At 42.3% G+C, this 22,277-nt stretch overlaps 1 protein-coding gene across 1 annotated transcript in view; it reads left to right on the top strand.

Annotated features, from left to right (window-relative positions):
* Positions 1–1,619: 1,619 nt before the first annotated feature.
* Positions 1,620–22,277, top strand: part of plcl1 (phospholipase C like 1) — a 110,073-nt gene continuing 89,415 nt past the window's right edge. The window contains exon 1 of the mRNA XM_028590389.1: positions 1,620–2,570. Within this exon, the coding sequence (XP_028446190.1) occupies positions 2,397–2,570 (174 nt within the window). The 5' untranslated portion in view covers positions 1,620–2,396. The remainder of the gene's footprint in view (positions 2,571–22,277) is intronic.

The following is a 22,277-nucleotide window of genomic DNA, read 5'->3' as shown; positions in this document are numbered from 1 at the left end:
ATTAAGGGTCTGGCAATGAGTAATAAAAATGGCCCAACTCGAGGGGCGCCACCAGGGCTGGACTGACCATCTGGCATACCGGGCATTTTCCTGGTGGGCCGACGTATTTTTGGGCGGAATTGTTTTTTTTTTTTGGCGGCCCATAAAGAACTCACAGCGGCTCATTGGTTAATTGTCTTTATTGGCACTGGCCTGACCCAATCAAATCCAGGAACCCCCTTCCCCACTCCGGGCCGCAAATGTACGAATCCCACTATGGCCACGCCTCCCGGCCCTGACACACGAGCTGTAGGGTAATAGTTATGCTGGAAGTTTAGCATCCACGTTTTGACTTGGAAGCCAGACTTTGACGTCGCAGCTCTGTCATCATCTGTTCAGCTCGCCTCTGGCCCGCCTATATCAGATACACAGATGTGATTGGTGCAGCTCGGCTACAAGGTCTTAGTTAATGAGCATCATTACTGAATGCCAGAGTGACTCGCTGAGCAAATTCAAATTGTGTTCTTGCGAGAACTCTGGATTTCCAGGATAGTTCGTTGACCCATCCACCACCCCAACCTGCCTCCTTATGCCAAATTTGGCGCTATTACGGTATATATTTTGTCACTTTACTTCCTGCTTTGCTCCCGTCATTATTACTACGACCACTAGAGGGCGCCACCACTAAAACATAACAATGAGTCGTAATTGCTGCTTGAACAAATAACTTATGGTAGTGTTTATCGTGGGATCACGGTGAACGGAGAATCCGTAAACGGAGCAAAGTCTTGATGCATTGAAGTAAGAGGCAGCCAAGTTTAACAACAGCATAACTAAACATCCGTTTACAAACTCTCACACACGTCTTGCAGTATAATCCAAGTCTCGATCATTCAGTCGTACGCTCAGTACTTCCCAAACACATGCCTTTCCCCTAAAACCTTACTATTGAAGACGTAAGTCTCACTGACGGACGAGTAGTGAAAATGTTGTCTTAACATTTTTGAAGCTTTAACCATCAAATTGTTCGGCATTTTGTTTGAAAACAAGACATAATCAATTAACTGTTTATCAAAAAGGTTGCCAGTTAATTTTCTGTCCATCGAATTCTGCTTTTTGGAGCATCGACTTTTTTGCTTTTTTTTAAGATTATATATAGGCTATGTATATATAGGCTTACATATACTGTACATGTTTTAATGGTGTGCTCTGTTACGGGCATTGTAAACAGATTTGCTGTACTTTGGGAGTAGACAATGAGGCAAAAAAGTGAATCTAATTGAATCTAGTCTCTCATCATTTTTAAGAGATTATAATAAAGACAGCAAAAACAATTAAAATCAAAAAAATATCCAATTAGTGCCCATGTTCCCTGGGGTTTCTACTGTACCTGCACACCCTCCCCCCCTCCAGTGCTCCCAAAGCCTGGTCGATTGTCTTTAAAAGTGATAACGATGCTCTCCCAGTCCCCTTGGACTCGACTCTCCACCAATCAGCGCCTCCGACTGCTTCCAAATCTCGCAGCGGCGGAGCTCATTGGCCACCCCGGCGACTCGGCCATTATTTGGGCGGGCTGTGGGCGGCGCTGGCTGGAAAGGATGAAGGGGGGGGTGGTGGCGGGGGAAGAGGCGGTGCGACTGTCAATTGTGTTCTCTGTTCTCGTCAAAAGTCGGCTGTTGTTGCAGTTGGGTATAACCGAGACGAGAACTGTTTAGTCGGAGCAACGCGCTGCCTACCGACACATGGACGGATCTTCTCTTGACACAAACCGTTGCGGAAGTTAGCTCCAATTTCTGCACTTTGACATCGGTGTGTTTTGTGGGGGGAGAAGAGGAGTAACATAAAGGGGGGTTTTGGGTATCCGTGTAGCCAACACTAGATTGTTTTCAAACATTTTTTTCCCTACCACACCAACATCACGTCGCGTACATTATTTCCCGTTACGCACTGAAGCTTTACACGTTTTTTTATGATTCACAAACTGTCTTCGCCGCCTCGAGAACAAGCGAGCGAGCAAGCAAGACTGGGCACGGCGAAGACTTGTTGCGCGCATCCGGGGAGCGCACCAGTGCCCAGTTTTCATCCAACTCGCCACCGTACTGCGCGTGTGATGCTCTGATTTCAGCAGCGACTGTCATTGAGTGGAGCAGGAATGGACTGAAGTCAACACGGCTCGCTGTTCAGTCATTATGAGAAGCTGTTCATAATTAACGAAATCGGAGAGATTAGTTTCCCTCCAGTCTGTCTGAGCGGCTGCTGCTTTAGGACAACCCATTCCTCCTTTTAATAAATGGCATCCACGTGCAGCCAAGTCGAACTTTATTCGGGTCAGATCCGACGACTTGATTAATTTTTTCTGACCCGGTGTTTTATAAATCGAGCCCTCCCTTATTTTTTTTCGTGCCTTTCCCGTTGACATGTCTGAGCGCGATGGAGACGGGCTGTGCAGCGACGGAGCGCCGGAGTCCGTCCCGCCGAGAACGTCCCGCGGCCGGCGGAGCGGTGTCATCCTCCCCGGTGGCGGCCAGGACACCGACACCATTCTCCTGGATTCGGTGAAGGCTGCACCTCGCCGGAGCAGCATCATCAAGGTAAGAAAACATGACATGTTTCCATTTGTCTTTGCTCCATTTTACACGTAAAGCTCCCCCTCAAGGGAATATAAGCATATCTGGGGAACGATGGCTTAAAATGGCACCTTAATGTGGGAAATCTCTTAAAAACAAGTGAAGCTGGAGTTAGAAAATGGAGACATAGTGTTCGCAGGTCGGGTTTAATTTAGCCTGCAAACACAGCCACGGTTCACAGACCAGTCTACTCCCCACCTGCGTCCTCCAAGGCCATACAGGGGTTTGACAGCTGCACACCTTCTGGCACAAGTCAGCTAATAATTCCTGATTTCGCGTCCTTTTTACGCGCGTCACATGTGTGTAATTTTCAAACAACAAACAATGTCCACATTCTCCGTCTTTGTGCTTTGTCTTAGGTTTCAAAGTAGCCACACCACATTCTCAGATGATAGGATAGCCGTGCAAAAGTGAAACACAACTTTGGACTTCTGAGCCTTTGCTTTTCTGTGTGACACTGAACAGCTGCTGCATGGCGATTCATAAAACATGCAATTAAAAGGTCCTTAAGGACTAGTTCCCCCCCCTCCTCCCCTTTATAAGAATGTGCTTTAACACATTTTGATAGGATTAAATACCAAGAAAGTCTGCAGGAATGTTCTGTGGGAATATTCGAAACAAATGCACCGCACGCCCTCACACACTACAGATAAACTTCATCAGGGTGTACTCTTATATTTAATATATAAGTATGGCCTTGGTCTAGTCTGGAACAGTGGTGGAGGAATTTCTCAGATCCTTTACTTGGGTAAAATGATAAAAAAAAATATTAAACTCCTACTGAAGTATAAGTACATCAGTCTGATCCGCAAAATGTACTTAAAGTACTTGTTCTGGATGAAACATGTCCTCTGTGACTGATCTGTTATTATATATGACATCATTAGATTGTTAATATGATGCATCAGTGTGTAAGTCAGGCCAAGGTGGAGCTGGATTTAATTTCTTGATATCTGTTTGTTATCTTCATATGGAAAGTAACTGCAGCTGTCATATGCATGTAGTGGAGTTAAAAAGTACAATATTTCTCTCTGACATGTAGTAAAGTAGACGTAGCTTTTCCACCCTCACCTGTGCTCAGGTTGCAGGTCACCGAAGGAGCCGTGTGGGGAAGTGAGGATCATGTTAGGGGATCATTAATGTCTAACATATCCGCTCCGCCTCAGGTTATGTGTCACCTTGTCTGAAATCAGACAGGAGGAGGGCATTAAAGGGATAGTTCTGATCTTTTGAAGTGGGGCTGAGCTACTTCTCCATAGTGCGTGTGTTAGCTCCAGTAGACGGCAGTCGGCACGCCCCCCCCCCCAGTTTGGAGAAGCAGTCAGGAGTACCGACACGGAAGCTAAGCATTGTCCTGCTGTGGACGGGGGGCAGCAGCTAAACACATTTTAAACATTTCAGACAGCCCCTTTATGACGGGGAACTGAAGCAGTTATCTACAGTTTACTCTATTCAATGCCACCAGACTCCTTTGACAAAAACATCGTTTCACCTCGTAGAACACAAGAGTTGCTTTGTTTGTGTTATTGTCTGACTTTGGTGAATCCGAACAAAAAACCCTTTTTAAAAACACGAAAGTCACACAATAACACAAACTAACTGATGGAGGCAGCGGTAGAGCAGCAACTCCCATGTTCCGCGAGGTGAAATTACCGTTTTTGTCAAAGGAGTCCGGTGGCTTTGAAGAGAGCAGAAATAACGGCTTCAGTTCCCCGTCGTAAAGACCTGTCGGACAGCAAGGTAAAGCGGAAAAAAATATATTCTAAATATAGCGTACGCTTAAACAGATATCGATGTGTTTAGGTGTGTAAAATGTGTTAAGCTGCTGCCCTCGTCCACAGCAGGACATTGCTTAGCTTCCGTGTCCATACGACTTTTGAACGTACACGTGTTCCACCAAAACAAGTTCCTTCCCGAGACAGTGCTTAGCGCCACCCATGACGTTTGGGATTGGTTTAAAGAAATGCACGTTTTTCTCTTATCCCCAAATGCTATGTGTGGACTAGCCAGACCCTCCACCTGACTATGGAGAAGAAGCTCATACAACCACACTTCAAAACATTCAAACTACCCATTTTAAAGGAGGTCTAAGACCATCTCACATTTGATGCCTCTGGACTGTATGATTAGGCCGGGAGTCAGCCCAGCGAGTCCCATCTGGAAGACCCAGCTGAACAGAGAGTCCTTTGACTGCTGCTGGGGAGGAAGTGCATGAAAGGATGGACAGATGGGAGGAGTGATGTCAGTGACAGGCCCGATCAGCTGTGACAGCCGGGGATGGGTATCAATACAGAACCTTTCAGAATCCTCCAAAATATGTCAGATTGTTAATAACCGGCTACGGCTGACAGTTGGCACCAAATTCATGGTCAGATTTTTATTTGAAGTTAGATTAGTCACGTAATCGGCAACAGTTTTGATAATAAAGTAACGTTTCAAGTCATTTCTAAGCAAAGATTCCAAACTTTTTCTGGATCCAGCTTTATGAAACGTGACGATATTCTGCTTGTTTATATGATTGTAAACTGAATATCTTTGGGTTTGGGGCTCAGAAAGAGACAACAGCTTGAGCTCTGTGATTTTGATATTCATTAAATTTTTTTCTTCACAATTTTGTGACCTTTTGTTGACAAAAAGTCTTAAATAGTGAGAAAATATTCATTACATTAGTAGAAAATGGAAAAAAGTTAAAGTTCAGGTTTCATACGTTTTGAAAAAACCTGGAAAAGTTATGGAATTTGAAAAATGCAAATTCCAGGCCTGGAAAGGCTTTGGAAACATAAAAACACCCAGAAAGTTTTGGAAAAGTCATGCTAATAATATGTCATTAATAAATGTATTTTCACATCATCTTAACCTCAGCGTTCTCTTTGGGGAGCGATATTATGAATCCCACTATGAACCACATACATTGTCATTCATTTTATAGTTAAACCTCTGAGGGTAAGCTTTAAGACAGATTTTTATTCTTATTGTATAATGTCGACTGACATTGTCAGGAACACGTACTCATGGAAATTTGCCAAAAAATCATGGAAAAGTATTATACCCCCCCCTCCCCCCTCCCTCCATGAAGTACGCTACATACGGTGCGAACTAAATGGGCACTAAATCACATGCCAATCACTACTGGTCAAAAGATTCCTTTGCAGCGGCCCGGGTTTAAATCCGACCTGCGGCCCTTTGCTGCGTGTAATTCCCTCTCTCTCCCCCTTTCCTGTCTATCCACTGTCACTATCGAAAAAAAAAAAAAAAAAAAAAAAAAAAGATGAATGACTAGTCCAGCTGAGCATCAAGTATGCCTTTCCAGTTCAATAAACCAAGTACTGCCATCTGACTCACACATCACAAGACAATGTTACAATTAATTAAATCATACCAAAGCGTTGTATGGCTCAAGACTATGGCGATATAGTATTCACTAAAAATCACCCAAGCAGAAAGCACAATAGTAATTCTGAAACGTGATTGACTGAAAATACAACAATGCCATCACACAACACAGCTGAGTGCAGGTTGTAAAATAACAGTCACTTAGTCAGCTGCTACTTCACAAACTGCAAAAGCCAACATAGAGGCTACTGCACTTGACAACTAAGTCTCATACAGGCCTATAGCAGCATCACAAAATGATGATGCAATACGTCTGATATGCATGACATTTCAATAAACTAAACAAAATATGTGCATTATCTGGTCACACGGTCACAACAGATTATATTAACCTACTCAATTTACAGATAGCATAATAGCTCTTACCTTTAGAAGTTCTAATTTCTTGTCTTTTTCTTTGCAAAGTTGCAGATCAAATCCTCAAAGTCCAGCTCCCTCAGTAGCTCGCTAAACCCTACTACACATGCGCTACTGTGTGTTGGGAGCACTTTATAGGCAACGCAACACATGTCTCCGGTGGACAGTGAATATAGAATCCACTCCCGTGGTACCGGTTCACCGTTGTGAAGGTGTCGGGTCAGTGCCTCGTTAATGAGAGAGCGGGTCTTTCTGCCGCCAGCCTCGTCCCCCCTCCGAGATGCTGGACATTTAGCCCCCGATTCTGAAAGGCTAATATCCCTCTGGGTATAACTTCCTCCCGGACAGTCTCTGTAATCGGTCCCCGTAGTGCAGGCTCTTCAGAGATGATGGTACCTGAGGGGCCGTTACCTTGTTCTGTAATGCTGATGACCGCCGGCCTCATCTCTGTCTTTTCCCACAACAACTTCGCTAAAGTTAACGGTAACGGTAGCCACCGTTAGCTGTGGCTGAGTGTAGCTGGTAGAAGGCAGCGATTCTTCCAAGCTAACGTTGGCTAGCTCCTCGACATCCTCCTCTTCGTCATTCCCAGCTCTTTTTAAAAAGCTATTTATTCGCGGGACATTTTTTTATAGCAGCCGCTTTCTCTCCGTTTTCCACACTTTCACTCGCTGATACAACCCAATCTGACCGGGGATCAGTTACTAATTAATTCCACTCTTTCAATCTCAACGCGTTCTTAGAAAGCTGATCTTGGATCAGTGCGATGTAAACAACCTGCTCTATGCCCACCCACCTTTATCTTTAGCCAATCTACACAGTGCATGCGGCCTTCTCCCAATCATTACATTAAACAACTTTTATTTTATTCTGATTGGATAATTATCACCATAATGATTAATGCCCATTGGGTAATACGGGCTTGATCGCAGTTTGCCAACAAGGGGTGCTGCCACCAACAGGGGGTGCAGCAGCTCCCCCAGCACCCCTACTTCCCGCGCCTATGGGTTAAAATGCGTATGAACCCTGAAAGTCACAATCTGGAAGATCTCTGTTTCGTTGTCTTTGGCGGCACCTGTGGCGCTAAGCTGTAACTGCAGTTTTTTGGGTGTTGATTCTCACTTTCATTTGTTTTTGAAGTTTCATCGTCTGTAGTCATCGCTCTTTAAAAAAAAAAAAAACTATTTAAGGCCTTTATTATATAGGACAGCTGAATATGTGAAAGGGGAGAGAGAGGGGAGAATGACATGCAGCAAAGGGCCGCAGGTCGGAGTTGAACCTGCGACCGCTGCGACAAGGACTGAGCCTTTGTACATGGGGCGCACACTCTATCAGGTGAACTGTCCAGGTGCCCTGTCATCACTCTTTTCTTTATTTATTCGGCCATAGTAACCGATCAGCTGTGACAGCCAGGGTTGGGTACCAATACCTCTTAGAACCCTCCAAAATATGTCACAATATTAATTAGAGATGTTCCGATACCGATACCAGGAACTCCGATGCTGCCCAAAACGCTGGTATCGGTATCGGGAAGTACTGGAGTTTATGCACCGATCCGATACCACGTAAGAAAAGAAAAAATCATATAAAATAAAAATAAAAGAAAATCTACGTTAAAGTAGTTTATTTATGTTCTTTTTCCGTTATAACTGACTGGATAATAAAAGAAAGTTCTGTGGCGTTCATTGTTTGAGTTTGTTCATGTTTCACAAAGAGTTTAACCTGAGCCAGACTGACAACAAAGATAGAAATCATATCCCATCCATACAGGGATAGTAGTATACAGTTGTTAAAACATATTAAAATATATGACACACTCGGGTGCCTGGGTAGCTCTCCTGGTAGATCAGGTGCCCAAATATAGAGGTTTACTCCTTGACGCAGCGGCCGGAGGTTTGACTCCACCCTGTGGCCCTTTGCTGCATGTCATTCCCCCCTCTCTTTCTCCTCTTCCATGTCTTCAGCTGTTCTATATAAATAAAGGCCTAAGATGACACACTGGTATCGGATCAGTACTCTGTATCGGCCGATACGCAAGTTCAGGTATCGGAATCGGTATCGGGAAGCAAAAAATGGTATCGGACCATCTCTAGTATTAATAATGGGCAAAAGACTGACCGTTGGAACCAAATCCTTGTGCAGATTATCAGTTGAAGTTAGACAAGTCAAGTATTTGGCGTCAGTTTTTATAATCGAGTAATCGTTTTTAGTCATCTTTAGGCAAAGATTTCACACTTTTTCTGGCAGCGACGATACGGTTGAATTGATAAACACATAATCATCTGTACCTGCACATGCATACATATTCATTTATACTACACACACACACACACACACACACATAGAGATGTTTCAAGGTAAATGTGTTCCTGTGAGGATGGAAAAGAGAAGATTGGTTCAACTCAGATCTTACAGTGACAGTATATGAATGTGTATTTCCATTTTTCGATTTTTCTTTAAAGCTATATTGTGTAAGAATTTCCCCCATCTAGTGGTGAAATTGTATATGACAACCAACTGAATATTACTTTCTAGCCCTTCCAATTCCGAACGTGTTTTAACTGTTACGGTGGCCAATCCCGAAATTAGCTCTTAGTATCTCCATTGTTTACACGCAGCTGTTCTAGCCACTCCAATATTAACTCTGGTCTTGTTGCTTTGCCTGTCGTGTTGTCGTTTTTAATTCTCTTTTTTGCTTCCCTGGCGAGTAGTCTCCCCCTGGCATTCCTCACGGTGCCACTGAGTGTAAGAGGGCAAAATGCGGAGGCATGTCCCTCTTTGGCTAATGTATTTTAAAGATGGAGGTATGTCCCTCTTTGGCTAATATATTTTAAAGATGGAGGCATGTCCCTCTTTGGCTAATGTATTTTAAAGATGGAGGTATGTCCCTCTTTGGCTAATATATTTTAAAGATGGAGGCATGTCCCTCTTTGGCTAATATATTTTAAAGATGGAGGTATGTCCCTCTTTGGCTAATGTATTTTAAAGATGGAGGTGCTACATTGCTGCCGTCATTCGAGTGAGTCGCCCGTATGTATTCTGAATGATTCTGAATGTCAGATTCTACGCTTACGAGAATACTTTGATTAGTTGGTGGAAGTAATTACACATGAATGAGTACATATTTGTGAAAGAACAAAGGGGGTTTTGCTAAGAATCAACTCAAAACATTCACTGTCCAGTAAAAAACTTGTATCTCCAAAAATCGAGACAGAGCTGCAACGATTAATCAATCACTCAATTGACCAAAAAATTTATCGGTCATTGTTTCAAGCAAACATTCTCTGTTCCAACTTCTCAAATGTGTCAATTTGCTTTTTTGTGTTTAAATATGACAGTAAATTAAATATTTAGAGTGTTAAATAGAAAAATTAATCTGCAGATTAGCTGCAGCCCTACTTGGTGATTTTGAATATGGGTTGAGAAAATATTCCCTACTCCAGAGGCTAAATAAACCATTTCAAAACTCATTGGACTTCATCTGAAACATACATGGTCACAAAGCTATAGAAAGGGATTCGGCATCTTTGCCTTTATTGTACATTGTTGTTAATGTAGACCGAGACAGACAGGAAATGAGAGGAGAGAGAGATGGTCTGACATGCAACAAGGGGTCGAATCGGTTATATACGTGGACAGATTATGAGACAATGGGCCCCTGGGCACAGACATGTCAGAGACCCCCCCCCCCCCCTGTATACATAGGAACAGGAGACCCAAACTCAGTCTCACCGAGTCTACTTTTAAGATAAGATAAGATAGACTTTATTAATCCCACACTGGGGAAATTCCTGTGCTACAGCAGCTCAAAAGAAAAAAATGTACACACATCAGAATAACACAAATACACATTAAATAGAGAAACAATAAACAATACATAAAGTATTGAAATGGAAAAATAGAATTACTTATAATAGTAATAAAACAAACATATTTACACAATAAACACCCTTATATAAACAGACAGTATATAAAGACAGATATACATATGAGTAAGATGCGGATGAATAGAGATGACATATTGCACAGTTGGAGGTAGCAAAGAGTGATAAATAAATAAATATGCATAGTGCAGAATATTGCCCAGTGATGGCTCATATTGCAGAACCAGCTAGCAGTGCTACATTATGATGTTGCATTAAAGAGTCTGACTGCTGCTGGAATGAAGGACCTGTGGTAGCGCTCCTCCAGTCCTGCCATTGAGCCATTTTGCATCCATTTGTGGTCATTTTGCATCTATTTGGAGATGTTTTGTGTCTCATTGTAGTAATTTTACATATATTTTTAGTTGTTTTGCATCTTTTTGAGGTGGTTTTGCATCTATTTTTAGTTGTTTGACTTATCTTATGTGGTCGTTTTGTGTCTGTGGTCATCTTGTGGTTGTTTTGCGTCTCTTTGTGGTCATCTTGTGGTTGTTTTGCATCTCTTTGTGGTCATCTTGTGGTTGTTTTGCATCTCTTTGTGGTCATCTTGTGGTTGTTGTGCATCTCTTTGTGGTCATCTTGTGGTTGTTTTGTGTCTCTTTGTGGTCATCTTGTGGTTGTTTTGCATCTCTTTGTGGTCATCTTGTGGTTGTTTTGTGTCTCTTTGTGGTCATCTTGTGGTTGTTTTGCATCTCTTTGTGGTCATCTTGTGGTTGTTTTGTGTCTCTTTGTGGTCATCTTGTGGTTGTTTTGCATCTCTTTGTGGTCATCTTGTGGTTGTTTTGTGTCTCTTTGTGGTCATCTTGTGGTTGTTTTGCATCTCTTTGTGGTCATCTTGTGGTTGTTTTGCGTCTCTTTGTGGTCATCTTGTGGTTGTTTTGTGTCTCTTTGTGGTCATCTTGTGGTTGTTTTGCGTCTCTTTGTGGTCATCTTGTGGTTGTTTTGCGTCTCTTTGTGGTCATCATGTGGTTGTTTTGCGTCTCTTTGTGGTCATCATGTGGTTGTTTTGCATCTCTTTGTGGTCATCTTGTGGTTGTTTTGTGTCTCTTTGTGGTCATCTTGTGGTTGTTTTGTGTCTCTTTGTGGTCATCTTGTGGTTGTTTTGCGTCTCTTTGTGGTCATCTTGTGGTTGTTTTGCATCTCTTTGTGGTCATCTTGTGGTTGTTTTGTGTCTCTTTGTGGTCATCTTGTGGTTGTTTTTGTCTCTTTGTGGTCATCTTGTGGTTGTTTTGCGTCTCTTTGTGGTCATCATGTGGTTGTTTTGCATCTCTTTGTGGTCATCTTGTGGTTGTTTTGTATCTCTTTGTGGTCATCTTGTGGTTGTTTTGTGTCTCTTTGTGGTCATCTTGTGGTTGTTTTGTGTCTCTTTGTGGTCATCTTGTGGTCATCTTGTGGTTGTTTTGTGTCTCTTTGTGGTCATCTTGTGGTTGTTTTGCATCTCTTTGTGGTCATCTTGTGGTTGTTTTGCATCTCTTTGTGGTCATCTTGTGGTTGTTTTGCATCTCTTTGTGGTCATCTTGTGGTTGTTTTGCATCTCTTTGTGGTCATCTTGTGGTTGTTTTTTCTTTGTGGTCATCTTGTGGTTGTTTTGTGTCTCTTTGTGGTCATCTTGTGGTTGTTTTGCATCTCTTTGTGGTCATCTTGTGGTTGTTTTGCATCTCTTTGTGGTCATCTTGTGGTTGTTTTGCATCTCTTTGTGGTCATCTTGTGGTTGTTTTGCATCTCTTTGTGGTCATCTTGTGGTTGTTTTGCATCTCTTTGTGGTCATCTTGTGGTTGTTTTGCGTCTCTTTGTAGTCGTTTTGCAATCAATACATTTTGCATAGTCGTTTTAACTTTTTTTATGTGGTTGTTTTGTGTCTCCTTGTAGTTCTTTTGCATATATTTTTAGTTGATTTGCATCTTTTTGAGGTGGTTTTGCATCTATTTTTAGTTGTTTGACTTTTCTTATGTGGTCGTTTCGTGTCTCTTTGTGGTCATCTTGTGGTTGTTTTTTGCGTCTCTTCGTAGTCGTTTTGCGTCCTTTTCTGGTGTTTGTCCCTTCTCATCTATTTTGAGTCATTCGTGGTGGTTTTGTGTCGTTTCTTGTGTCGTTTATTTGTAGTCGTCTTATCTGTAGTCTCTTTGTGGTTATTTTACGTAGTCTTCTGCACCTCCTTGTGGTTATTTTGTGGTTTTGCGTCTCTTTGTATTTGTTTGGCACCTTTTTTTATGGTGGTTTTGTTGTTTTGTCGTTGTGCATCTCTTTGTAGTAGCTTTGGGTGTCTGTGGTCATTTTGCGTTCTATTTGTAGTCTTATGTTTATTGGTAGTAATTTTCTGTCTCTTTATAGTCGTTTTGTGTCATTTGTGGTCATTTTGTGTCTCTTTGTAATAGTTTTTTTCCCCTCCATTTTGTGAGTCAGGACCCCTGACCCCTTGGGCCCTTGGGTCTGTGCCCGGTGGACCTGTTCAGTGATCCATCCATGGTTATATGGACCATTCACCCCCAAAAGTGCTGTTTTTGTCAGGAAAAGTTTATTTTTTGGGACTTTTCCACCTTTTAATGGATAGGACAGCTAGGTGAGAAAGAGGGTGAAGAAGCAGGAAATCGTCGCAGGTCGGACTCGAACCCTGGACCTGTGCGTCGAGGCATAAACCTCTCAGTATATGTGCTCCTGCTCTACCCATTGAGCCAACCCGGCCACGTCCCGAAAAGTTTTAAAGATGGTTTTCACAGGATTGTTACATTATACATTATTCCACAACACAGCAATTTGTATCTTTTTTTCCCTTTTTTTTTAATCGAAGAGCAATATTTTTTCCATGTTGTTCATCTTTTGTACTGATGATTCATCCGGGAGAGTTCCACGTCCATCCAACCCTTGAAAAATCTCCAACGGCCAGTCACCTATTGACCCTTGAAGCCAGAAATAACTCTCCCTTCTTCTCTAGTTTAATAAGTAAAACAACTTTGTGTGCTTGGCTGGCCTGCTGGTGCTCCTTCAGGATGTTCAGCTGGAGAAAACCAAAACCGAATAGGAAGATGAGCTTATCATAACTTGAAACTATCATTTTCTCTCCAGCTAATTAAGTTGTGAAATTGGGTGAGTATCTTTTCAACAGAGAAGTGTATATTCGGTTGTACTTGTGTGTGTGTGTGTTTTGAGAGCACAGCAGAAAAGCCATGTCTCCCAATCAATGCAATAACTACTACACCCACAAATGTGCCTAAACTAAATGAAAAATCTGTAACTGTTTGACAGTTCCTCCTCCATCGTTCAGGCTTGTTTTCACTCATTCATGCATTGCGATTCATCGCCTCCAGATGAGCTGGAGCAGTTGCCAGAGCGCCACATCATCACGTATAAAGAGTGAGTTAAAGGGACGTTAATGTCAATCAAGTTAAACACATTGGTGCTCAGGCTGTTATATTAATTTTCCCGCAGCAAACCATCAACGATTAGCTTATAATATTACTCAGGAATAGGGCCAGAAGGCAAGCACGAGGCTCCAGGGTAGACACGGCAGTCACTCAGGCCTGGGAGGGGAGAGCGGTGTGGGATTAAAACACACACACACACACACACACACACACACACACACACACACACACACACACACACACACACACACACACACAGGTTTACCAGGCTGAGGCTCAGGGGGAGGCATGGCTGGATGTCTCCCTGACAGGCCGGTGTGCAGCCTGACTGCTCGCTGTAAGGACACCGTCAGAGCCTTCTGATGTCTCCCAGTTTGACTGCCAGACTGTGTTTAGTGTGACTGCAGGATGTCCAGTGGTCTCCGAATTTCTGGGAATTTAAATAGCAGTCAAGTCATGGAAAAGTCATGGAATTTCATATCAAGGCCACAGTGGGAACCTGACACAAGTTTATTTTTGTCCCTTCTCAGTTTCTTATCCCACTCTGCCTCCTTCTGCTCTCCTTGCTCAGCGTCTGAAACTCTGCATTTTGTGTTTTTATTTGTCCGTGTTTTTCCTCCCCGTCCTTCATCCAGTGGCACTTTGATATTTGTTTTTCTTGGCGTTATTGTTCTCACTTTGTTGCATTCGCTCTGATTCGCCGTTCCTCTCCCGCTGTGCCGAGAAGCCAACAATGATTTCTTAACAATGTTCTCCTGGAAACCGGTCAAGAGTAATGACAATGTATCGCCTGTGATTTAGCATGCAAAGCAATCTGGGCCACTGAGAGCCTTCTGTCTCCCAGTATCATCCCGCTGCTGGTGCCACATCTCTCCGGGAACACACACCACCCCATCCCAGCTGCTGCTCCGCAGTTTAATGTGTGTGACTGCCAGAGAGACAAAGCTCTGAAACACCTCACGACTCATGACAAAAATCAGCACAAAGTGCAGCCTTAAAGGCAAATCGACTCTTTCCAGACAACACAGGAAGCTGTACAAGGCAGCATTTATTGCGGCAGTCTTGTATGAAGTACTTGAAAGCAATACTTTTTTTTTTTAAACAATGTTTTTATTAATTTTCACAAAACAAACATTACCCAGCTGTCCTTGTCAGATCTTGCACATTGTAGCTAAAGTGTTGAGGAGGTTGCTACTGTTATTTAAAGTACAAAAACTGAAACAAAGAGTGCCTTTGTTGGTCTTTGCAGCTGCTTGTCTTGTAGATTATTTTACCTAAAAGCTGAAAAGAATTTCCTGAATGTAGCAAACGTTTTCTCTGATTCCACCTTGTTAAATGTGAATATTTTGACAGTAAACTGATTTATATTCAAGTTGTGGACAAAACAAGGCAATGAGGATGTTATCTTGGGCTTTGAGAAACCCTGATCCACATTTTTCACCATTTTCTGACATTTTATAGACCAAACAGCTAATTGAATAGTCTATAAAATATATCTGCAATACGCTAATATCTGCTGATATACCGTTCTGGCCAATTTATCGGTCAACTCAATTAGTTTTATACCACATTGGATGTTTGCATTTGTTGAGGTGTTTGCATTAATACATTTTGGTCTGCATGGACCCTCACTGACAAGGGCGAATGATGAAATTAATGTCAAGCAGACCACAGCAGCTAATTGGACAGGGTGAGTATAGTTTCGCATTGCCAGACCTATCTCCACAGCGCTGCGGAGGAAGGTCTGGCTAGTCCACACAGCATTTCTGGATAGGAGAAAAAAAAATGCCCTGGGTTGTTTGCATTTCTTTAAACCAATCACAATTGTCCTGGGTGGCGCTAAACTCCGGACGCAGCGACGGTGGCCCTGCTAAATAGTCTTGTTTCTGATAAAAGAAAACACCACGTACATTAAATTAAGTTAACTGTTGACACAATACAGTAACGTGAGCTATTTAAATTAGCTGATACATGGTTAAACCTCATTTACTCACCACTGTATCTCCGTGTGTACTTGGTCCTCAGCAATCCCACCAATCGGTCCCAGAACGTCCCAGTTAGAGAGGAAACACTGTAAACACATTCTTTGTAAATCTTTACAATCATTCCCCGAATGCCTTGTTGCATGATCCAAATTTTCCACCAACTAATCAAAGTACTCTCGTACGCGTAGAATCTTCCATTCAGAATCATTCAGAATACATACAAGGGAGTAGCTCAAATGGCGGCAGCCATGTTGCGCCTCCATCTTTAAAATACATTAGCCAAAGACGGACATACCTCCACCTTTCGCGCTTTTCCACTCAGTGCCAGGGAGGGGGAGAAGATTACTTGCGACTGCCGGCAGATTTGAAAGCCTGTTGAAAATGGGAGGATTGCTCCAATTCTCGAGGATATTTAGTGGAGTCGGCAGGGAAGATAAAAAGAGGATTAAAACAACAACGCGACAGGAAAAGCTACAAGACCAAAGTTATTATTGGAGTGGCTTTTCCAAGATGGAAAGAGCTCATAAGGAGCAAGGATTTTAAAAGGGACGCTGAAGTTGCCTGCTTTCTTCTCAACAGGTAATTCTGCGTGTAAATTCTAAGTTTTATAGATGCTTGGCTAACTATAGCATGGTTGTGCATAACGCTAGAACAATGTCTAGGATACTTTTCCTCACGTCAATGATTACAAAGGATTGTCTACCTTGTAACATAAACGTAATCTTGTGTGTCATGATTTCCCTGGCAGACCACTCACGTAATGGAGTTGTAACACAGACTAGCTACAGCTAGAACAGCTGTGTGTAAACGATGGAGATACTAAGAGCTCATTTCGGTTTCATTGACATTGTTCATACAGCTCAGAAAAAAATATTTAAAACACAAACCTCTGTTGCTTCTCTCCTACGCTGTAAACATTGTCTTACAATCTACAGAATAACAATAGCACGGATACTTTACTAACATTAGCTTGCATATGTTTAGGAACCTGATAGCTGATGTTAGCAATGAAATGGTACCAAAATAACGTCAACTATCATTACACTGGAAGGAACAGTCACGGACAAAATCGTACTTCTTGGAATACTACGACCACCGTAGGAGTTAAAATGCGCTCGGAATGGGAGGGGCTAGGAAGTAATATTCAGTTGGTTGTCACATACAATTTCACCGCTAGATGTGAGAAATTCTTACACAATGTAGCTTTAAAGTTAAAGCTTTAGTGCGTAACTTTTTGATATTAATGAACGTCCGTTACATTCGAGCCATTGCCAAATGAGTTGCTACAAAGCTAATTAAGACTATCAGCTCCACACAACTCTCTCTGGATTTCTCAGTAGGACTATGTTCAGAAGATTGTGGTGTCCGGCGACTTTTGCACGCAGAAACTCAAGTGAAGATAAAGACCTCTTCTAAAGAGGCCATCATGTTTTTTAAATCCTCCGTGTCCTCCTTGGCTACTAGCAACTGCGTGGAGGAGGAGGGGTGGGGGTGGTGCGCGATCACCGAAGGCTTGCGTCATGTGGACGTGTTTTGTTATTGCATAGAATTCCTCGTTGGGGCGGCAGAAACTACGCACTGTAGCTTTAACTCCAAGAAAGTGGAAAGTGATAGACATCCAACGGAACTGTGGCACCGGAATAATCCTGTAAATGAACCGTCATCGATGTAGACTAGGGAAACTTTAACTTAATGGGTCAGAAATGTGGCGTGCATAGCGTTCTACCATATTGTCTTTTTTGGTACCATCCTTTGGATATGCTAGATTAGAGAAAAAATACAAACAATCCCTTGCAACTGAAAACAGTAATGTAACCTTTCTTTCCTACCTCAAGCGAGAGGACATCCTGCTGCAGAAAAGTTTTCAAAGTCCGTGTTCTGCATCTTAGACCGTATTCTTCACAGAACGAGAGGTTAATGCGCTGGAATTCAGGTTAAAGTTAAAGGAAAGTAATTTCCAAACAGCCCCAAGTGTAAAACAACGGGTGCCTGACCAAAGGAAAATGAACTTATGTAATTGTTTGTTCCTCCGCTGAGCCCCGTGTGTGAACCGTTTGTAAAGAGTGATTAACTGATTACACATGTCACCTTGTCCGATTGGTTTTGAAAACCAATCGGAGCGCTGTGAGGAATCTTATCAGTATCTCGTTATTTTATATATTTATTCTGGACCTCACAGAAGTGTGGGAAAAAAAACTGTGTTGAACTCCGGGGCAAATTTCTCTGTCCGACCTGCACACAGAATGTGTAATACCTGTAATTTCATTGATTTCTGATTAAGGAATTTGACAGCAAATTGTATGAGTGATTGTTAGAGCACCTAGCTCATGAATATTTAGATGAGCTGCGCGCTGATTAGTTGAGCGAATCCCCCATACACACACATTAGAGATGTGCGCTGATTGGTTGAGCGAATCCCCCATACACACACATTAGAGACGTGCGCTGATTGGTTGAGCGAATCCCCCATACACACACATTAGAGAAGCGACAGAATCTCCTATTCGGCAGCCTGCTGGGCTGTAGTCACCCTTTGTGGACTACTGCACTACGGGGCTCCGCTGCCGGCATAACTATAATATATTTACAGTTTGAATTTCGTCACGGCACTTATATAACCTCTACCCCAAGGTCTTACAAAGCTAACAATGGTGTCCGATTTCAATTTTATAAATGTTTGTGAATTTCAGAGGAATTATAAGAGGAGGCTAGCTAGCTCTCTAGCTCCATCTAGCCGCAGGCTCTGTTCGCGGACAAGAGGTGTAGCTCCGTTTGTTTAAATAACTCAACACATTATAATTACAAACATTATAAGATTAATTGGAACCTTTGGTAAGAGATTGCTGGCGTAACAAGCTCGCTGACCACGCTCTCACTCACACACATCGGGCATTTAGCTAGCAGGAAGAGGGGAGCTGCAGGCCCTGGAGCTCTGTCAGGGCAGCAGCGTTTGGTAGTCCATTAACCCACAAAACGGTGACTTTGCGCGGATATGGAGGGCCGTGGGCTGCCAGCCCTGACGGAGCTCAATCGAGCTCACAGCAGGCCGGGGTGTGTGAAGGAAGGCAGGCCAGGCGGCGAGGCAGCAACACAGGCAGCACCGGCCGCTGAACTCCGACACACAGTCGGACAAAATCTGCAATTAGACATCAATTTTCGTAAAAATGGCCCATATTTGACCTCTACATAGTTGATTTCTCGCATAAAAAAGTTTCAGAAGTGAATTTTGTAATGGAATAGCAGAGATCTACACGACCTAGATTCAGAAGACTACCTGATCTCAGGTCAGTTGTGTAGCCTATGTAAATGTTGGGGCGTGACTGTTCTCTTAATACACCCATGGGCTGACAAAGGTTCAGGTCCTGAGATGCTTACGTAAGCTTCCAGCTTTGTTGAGATTCGCCCGTTTTCAGCGGCAGTTTCAAAATATGAGATTTCATAGTAAAGGGGTGTCAATGGGATTTTGAGCTTCTATGTAAGTCCTATTTACCCACCGAACTGTCGTTATTCAACTACGACAAGGTAAAATCGGTTTTGCATTCTATCACCCCTTTAAGGTCAACTGAAATCACAAAATGTCTTTTTTTCAGTCAAAAACGGACGTCAAAGTGATTTTCAAATGTGTTGTTATTGTTTATTTCTTTATTAAAAGGAAGGTAAATGATCCTGGAGATGCTTTAGAAATGTTCCTTTAGCCTCAAAGCCTCTCATTGAAAGCGTCAGTAGGGGCAGAAAGAAGACACAAACTTGCACAAAAAACTATGACATACATGCTGAGGACAGATTAATTTTTTTTTTTTTTGCAGCGGCATTGAAGACTATAAATCGCACAATTTAGCATTTAAACTGACCAATTTTGATTTATGCAGCTATGTTTTTAAGCTGTTTTTAATCTGCATAACAGACTGATAATTAGCTACAGTATCTAGCATGCAGCATAGATGAGCATGGGAGATGTTTGTTTGGAAGCTTGTTTAGCAAATAAAGATGCGACACAAGGTGTGTGTGTCCGTGCCTGTAGATAAGAAGAAGACATCAGCCAGAAAGCAACAGTAGATTGTTGTTTAAAGTCTGTGGCTTTCTGTGCTGTGTGGTGGGATATTGCCTGGTTGCTATTGTTACTGTACAGCTCTTTTCATTTTATAACATTTCACATATTGTTTTAAATAGATTTTTCATATTTGTATTGTAAATATCTATTTTATATGTATGATTCTTGACTTTTGCAGTACTTGTTTTTCATTTGGCGAAAACCTACGCAGCAGTAAACCGGTTTCAGATGAACAGTGATGTTATCGCTTTATGCAAAGTTTATGACTTGACTGACTTGATTCAAAGAGAAAATGCATCAAGACAATCAAAAGCATAGCATCTAATTTATACTTATGGGCTGATTGATTTTCTGGAAAGAGTACAGGACGCTCTTGCGTAATAAACAATGTAATCTCAGTTGGACTTTAACAGTTTTAGATTAAAAGCGTGTAAAACTTCTAAGTATGTATTTGAGAGTGTCTGTAGGAAATTAGTGTGACAGATAGAATAACAGAGACAGAGAGAGAGAGAGACTTAATACTCGTGTTCATGTCTGCATTAGTGTGAATGATGTGGGATTTAAACGGTGACCTTCACTCTGCAGGCGGCAAGGTTTCCACTGCTGGAAATAAAAAAAACACCAGAGCATAAAGAGGATTTTAGATTTGAATAACTGAAAATACACACTAGGTTAAAAGCTGAGTGGCTGCCAGGGGTGACTGTGGCAAGGACGTGTATATCTACAAATCACTTCCTGTTTAAACTGCCTTTAAAGCTGTTTACATTTCTATCACTGGCCCTAATTTCTTTTTGAACGTGCGGGGAAACAAAGGACAGGGTGACATTTAATGTCTAGAAGCAGAGAGTGAAAATCTCCAGAGCAGTTGGATGAAGAGAAACGCTGAACAGGCTTCGACAGGTTGTAGAAAAGTGAAGGGCAGAGGACGCAACGTGAGGGGAAATACTGAAAAAAAAAAGGAAGAGAGACGAAGAGAAAGAGCAGTCATCCAAGCAGATGCAGTTTGTGTGTTGTGTGTGTGTGTGTGTGTGTGTGTGTGTGTGTGTGTGTGTGTGTGTGTGTGTGTGTGTGTGCTCAGCAGTGCGTGGTGTCAACCTCAGGGTGGATAAGATCAGGGGAGAACTCTAGAGACTGCATGTCGGGTTGTTTTGCTGTTTTGGGATTCAGCCTAGAGGGCAACACACACACACACACACACACACACACTCACAAAATCCCACTCCCCAACATCACCAGTGCTCTTTGGTACCCTTTAGGGCTGCACGAAATTAGGACAATATGCGATAATGTTGTAGATTATTGCACTATACGATATTACGATATTACTGTACTCAGTTCTGCCTTTCTGCTGCTTTCAGTATTCTGCTAACACACAACAAATTGCTTGATGACTTTAAAACAAACAAAAGGAAATCATTTCCAACATAATTTAATTGCATTATAACCTGCCATCAGTGTTGCAAATGTAGCGACTTTCTCGTGAGATTTAGGGACGGCTTTATTTCTGAAAAAACAAAAAGACTTGTGACAAAATAAGTGACGGGGGGGGGAAAAGCAAAATATATTATATTATAATTAACTTGCATGCTGCATGCTTCTCAGAGTAACCACAGTCAAATGATATGCGATGATGTCACCAACATGTACAGCAAATAAGCATATTTATATGATTATCTGGCGACTTTGAACAACTTTTGGAGCTAGTGCTTACCCTGGAAATCCAGAGTTCTTGCGAGAGCACAATTTGAATTTGCTCAGCGAGTCACTCTGGCATTCAGTAATGATGCTCATTAACTAAGTCCTGGTAGCCGAGCTGGACCAATCACATCTGTGTATCTGATATAGGCGGGCCAGAGGCGAGCTAAATGACGACAGCGCTGCGACGTCAAAGTCCTCAGTAAACATTACAAGATGGCTACGGATGAACACCAGTTGTTTGAAACGGTTTGGGCCGCTACAATGAACAAGTTAGACTTAGACTTTTTATCTAAAAGAGGAACAGAAGACGGCGCTCCAATCGTTCCTTTACAAGAAGGACGTTTTTGCTGTTTTGCCGACCGGATACAGCAAGAGTTTAATCTACCAGTTAGCTCCGCTGGTAGCTAAAAGTTTAATCTACCAGTTAGCTCCTCTGGTAGCTAAGAGTTTAATCTACCAGTTAGCTCCTCTGGTAGCTAAGAGTTTAATCTACCAGTTAGCTCCTCTGGTAGCTAAGAGTTTAATCTACCAGTTAGCTCCGCTGGTAGCTAAGAGTTTAATCTACCAGTTAGCTCTGGTAGCTAAGAGTTTAATCTACCAGTTAGCTGGTAGCTAAGAGTTTAATCTACCAGTTAGCTCCTCTGGTAGCTAAGAGTTTAATCTACCAGTTAGCTCCGCTGGTAGCTAAGAGTTTAATCTACCAGTTAGCTCCGCTGGTAGCTAAGAGTTTAATCTACCAGTTAGCTCCGCTGGTAGCTAAGAGTTTAATCTACCAGTTAGCTCCGCTGGTAGCTAAGAGTTTAATCAAAGAATTTCTAATATAGGAAGAAGTTCCACTCTCTCGTTACTTCCGGCTTCTGAACTAGTTGCAGTTCCACCAGAGTTCCATATAGGGGGCGCTC

The sequence above is a fragment of the Perca flavescens genome, chromosome 11 (genome assembly GCF_004354835.1).
Source record: "Perca flavescens isolate YP-PL-M2 chromosome 11, PFLA_1.0, whole genome shotgun sequence".
Lineage (NCBI taxonomy): Eukaryota > Metazoa > Chordata > Actinopteri > Perciformes > Percidae > Perca > Perca flavescens.
Note: the sequence above shows the minus strand (reverse complement) of the source record. Positions and strands in the feature narration are given on the sequence as shown.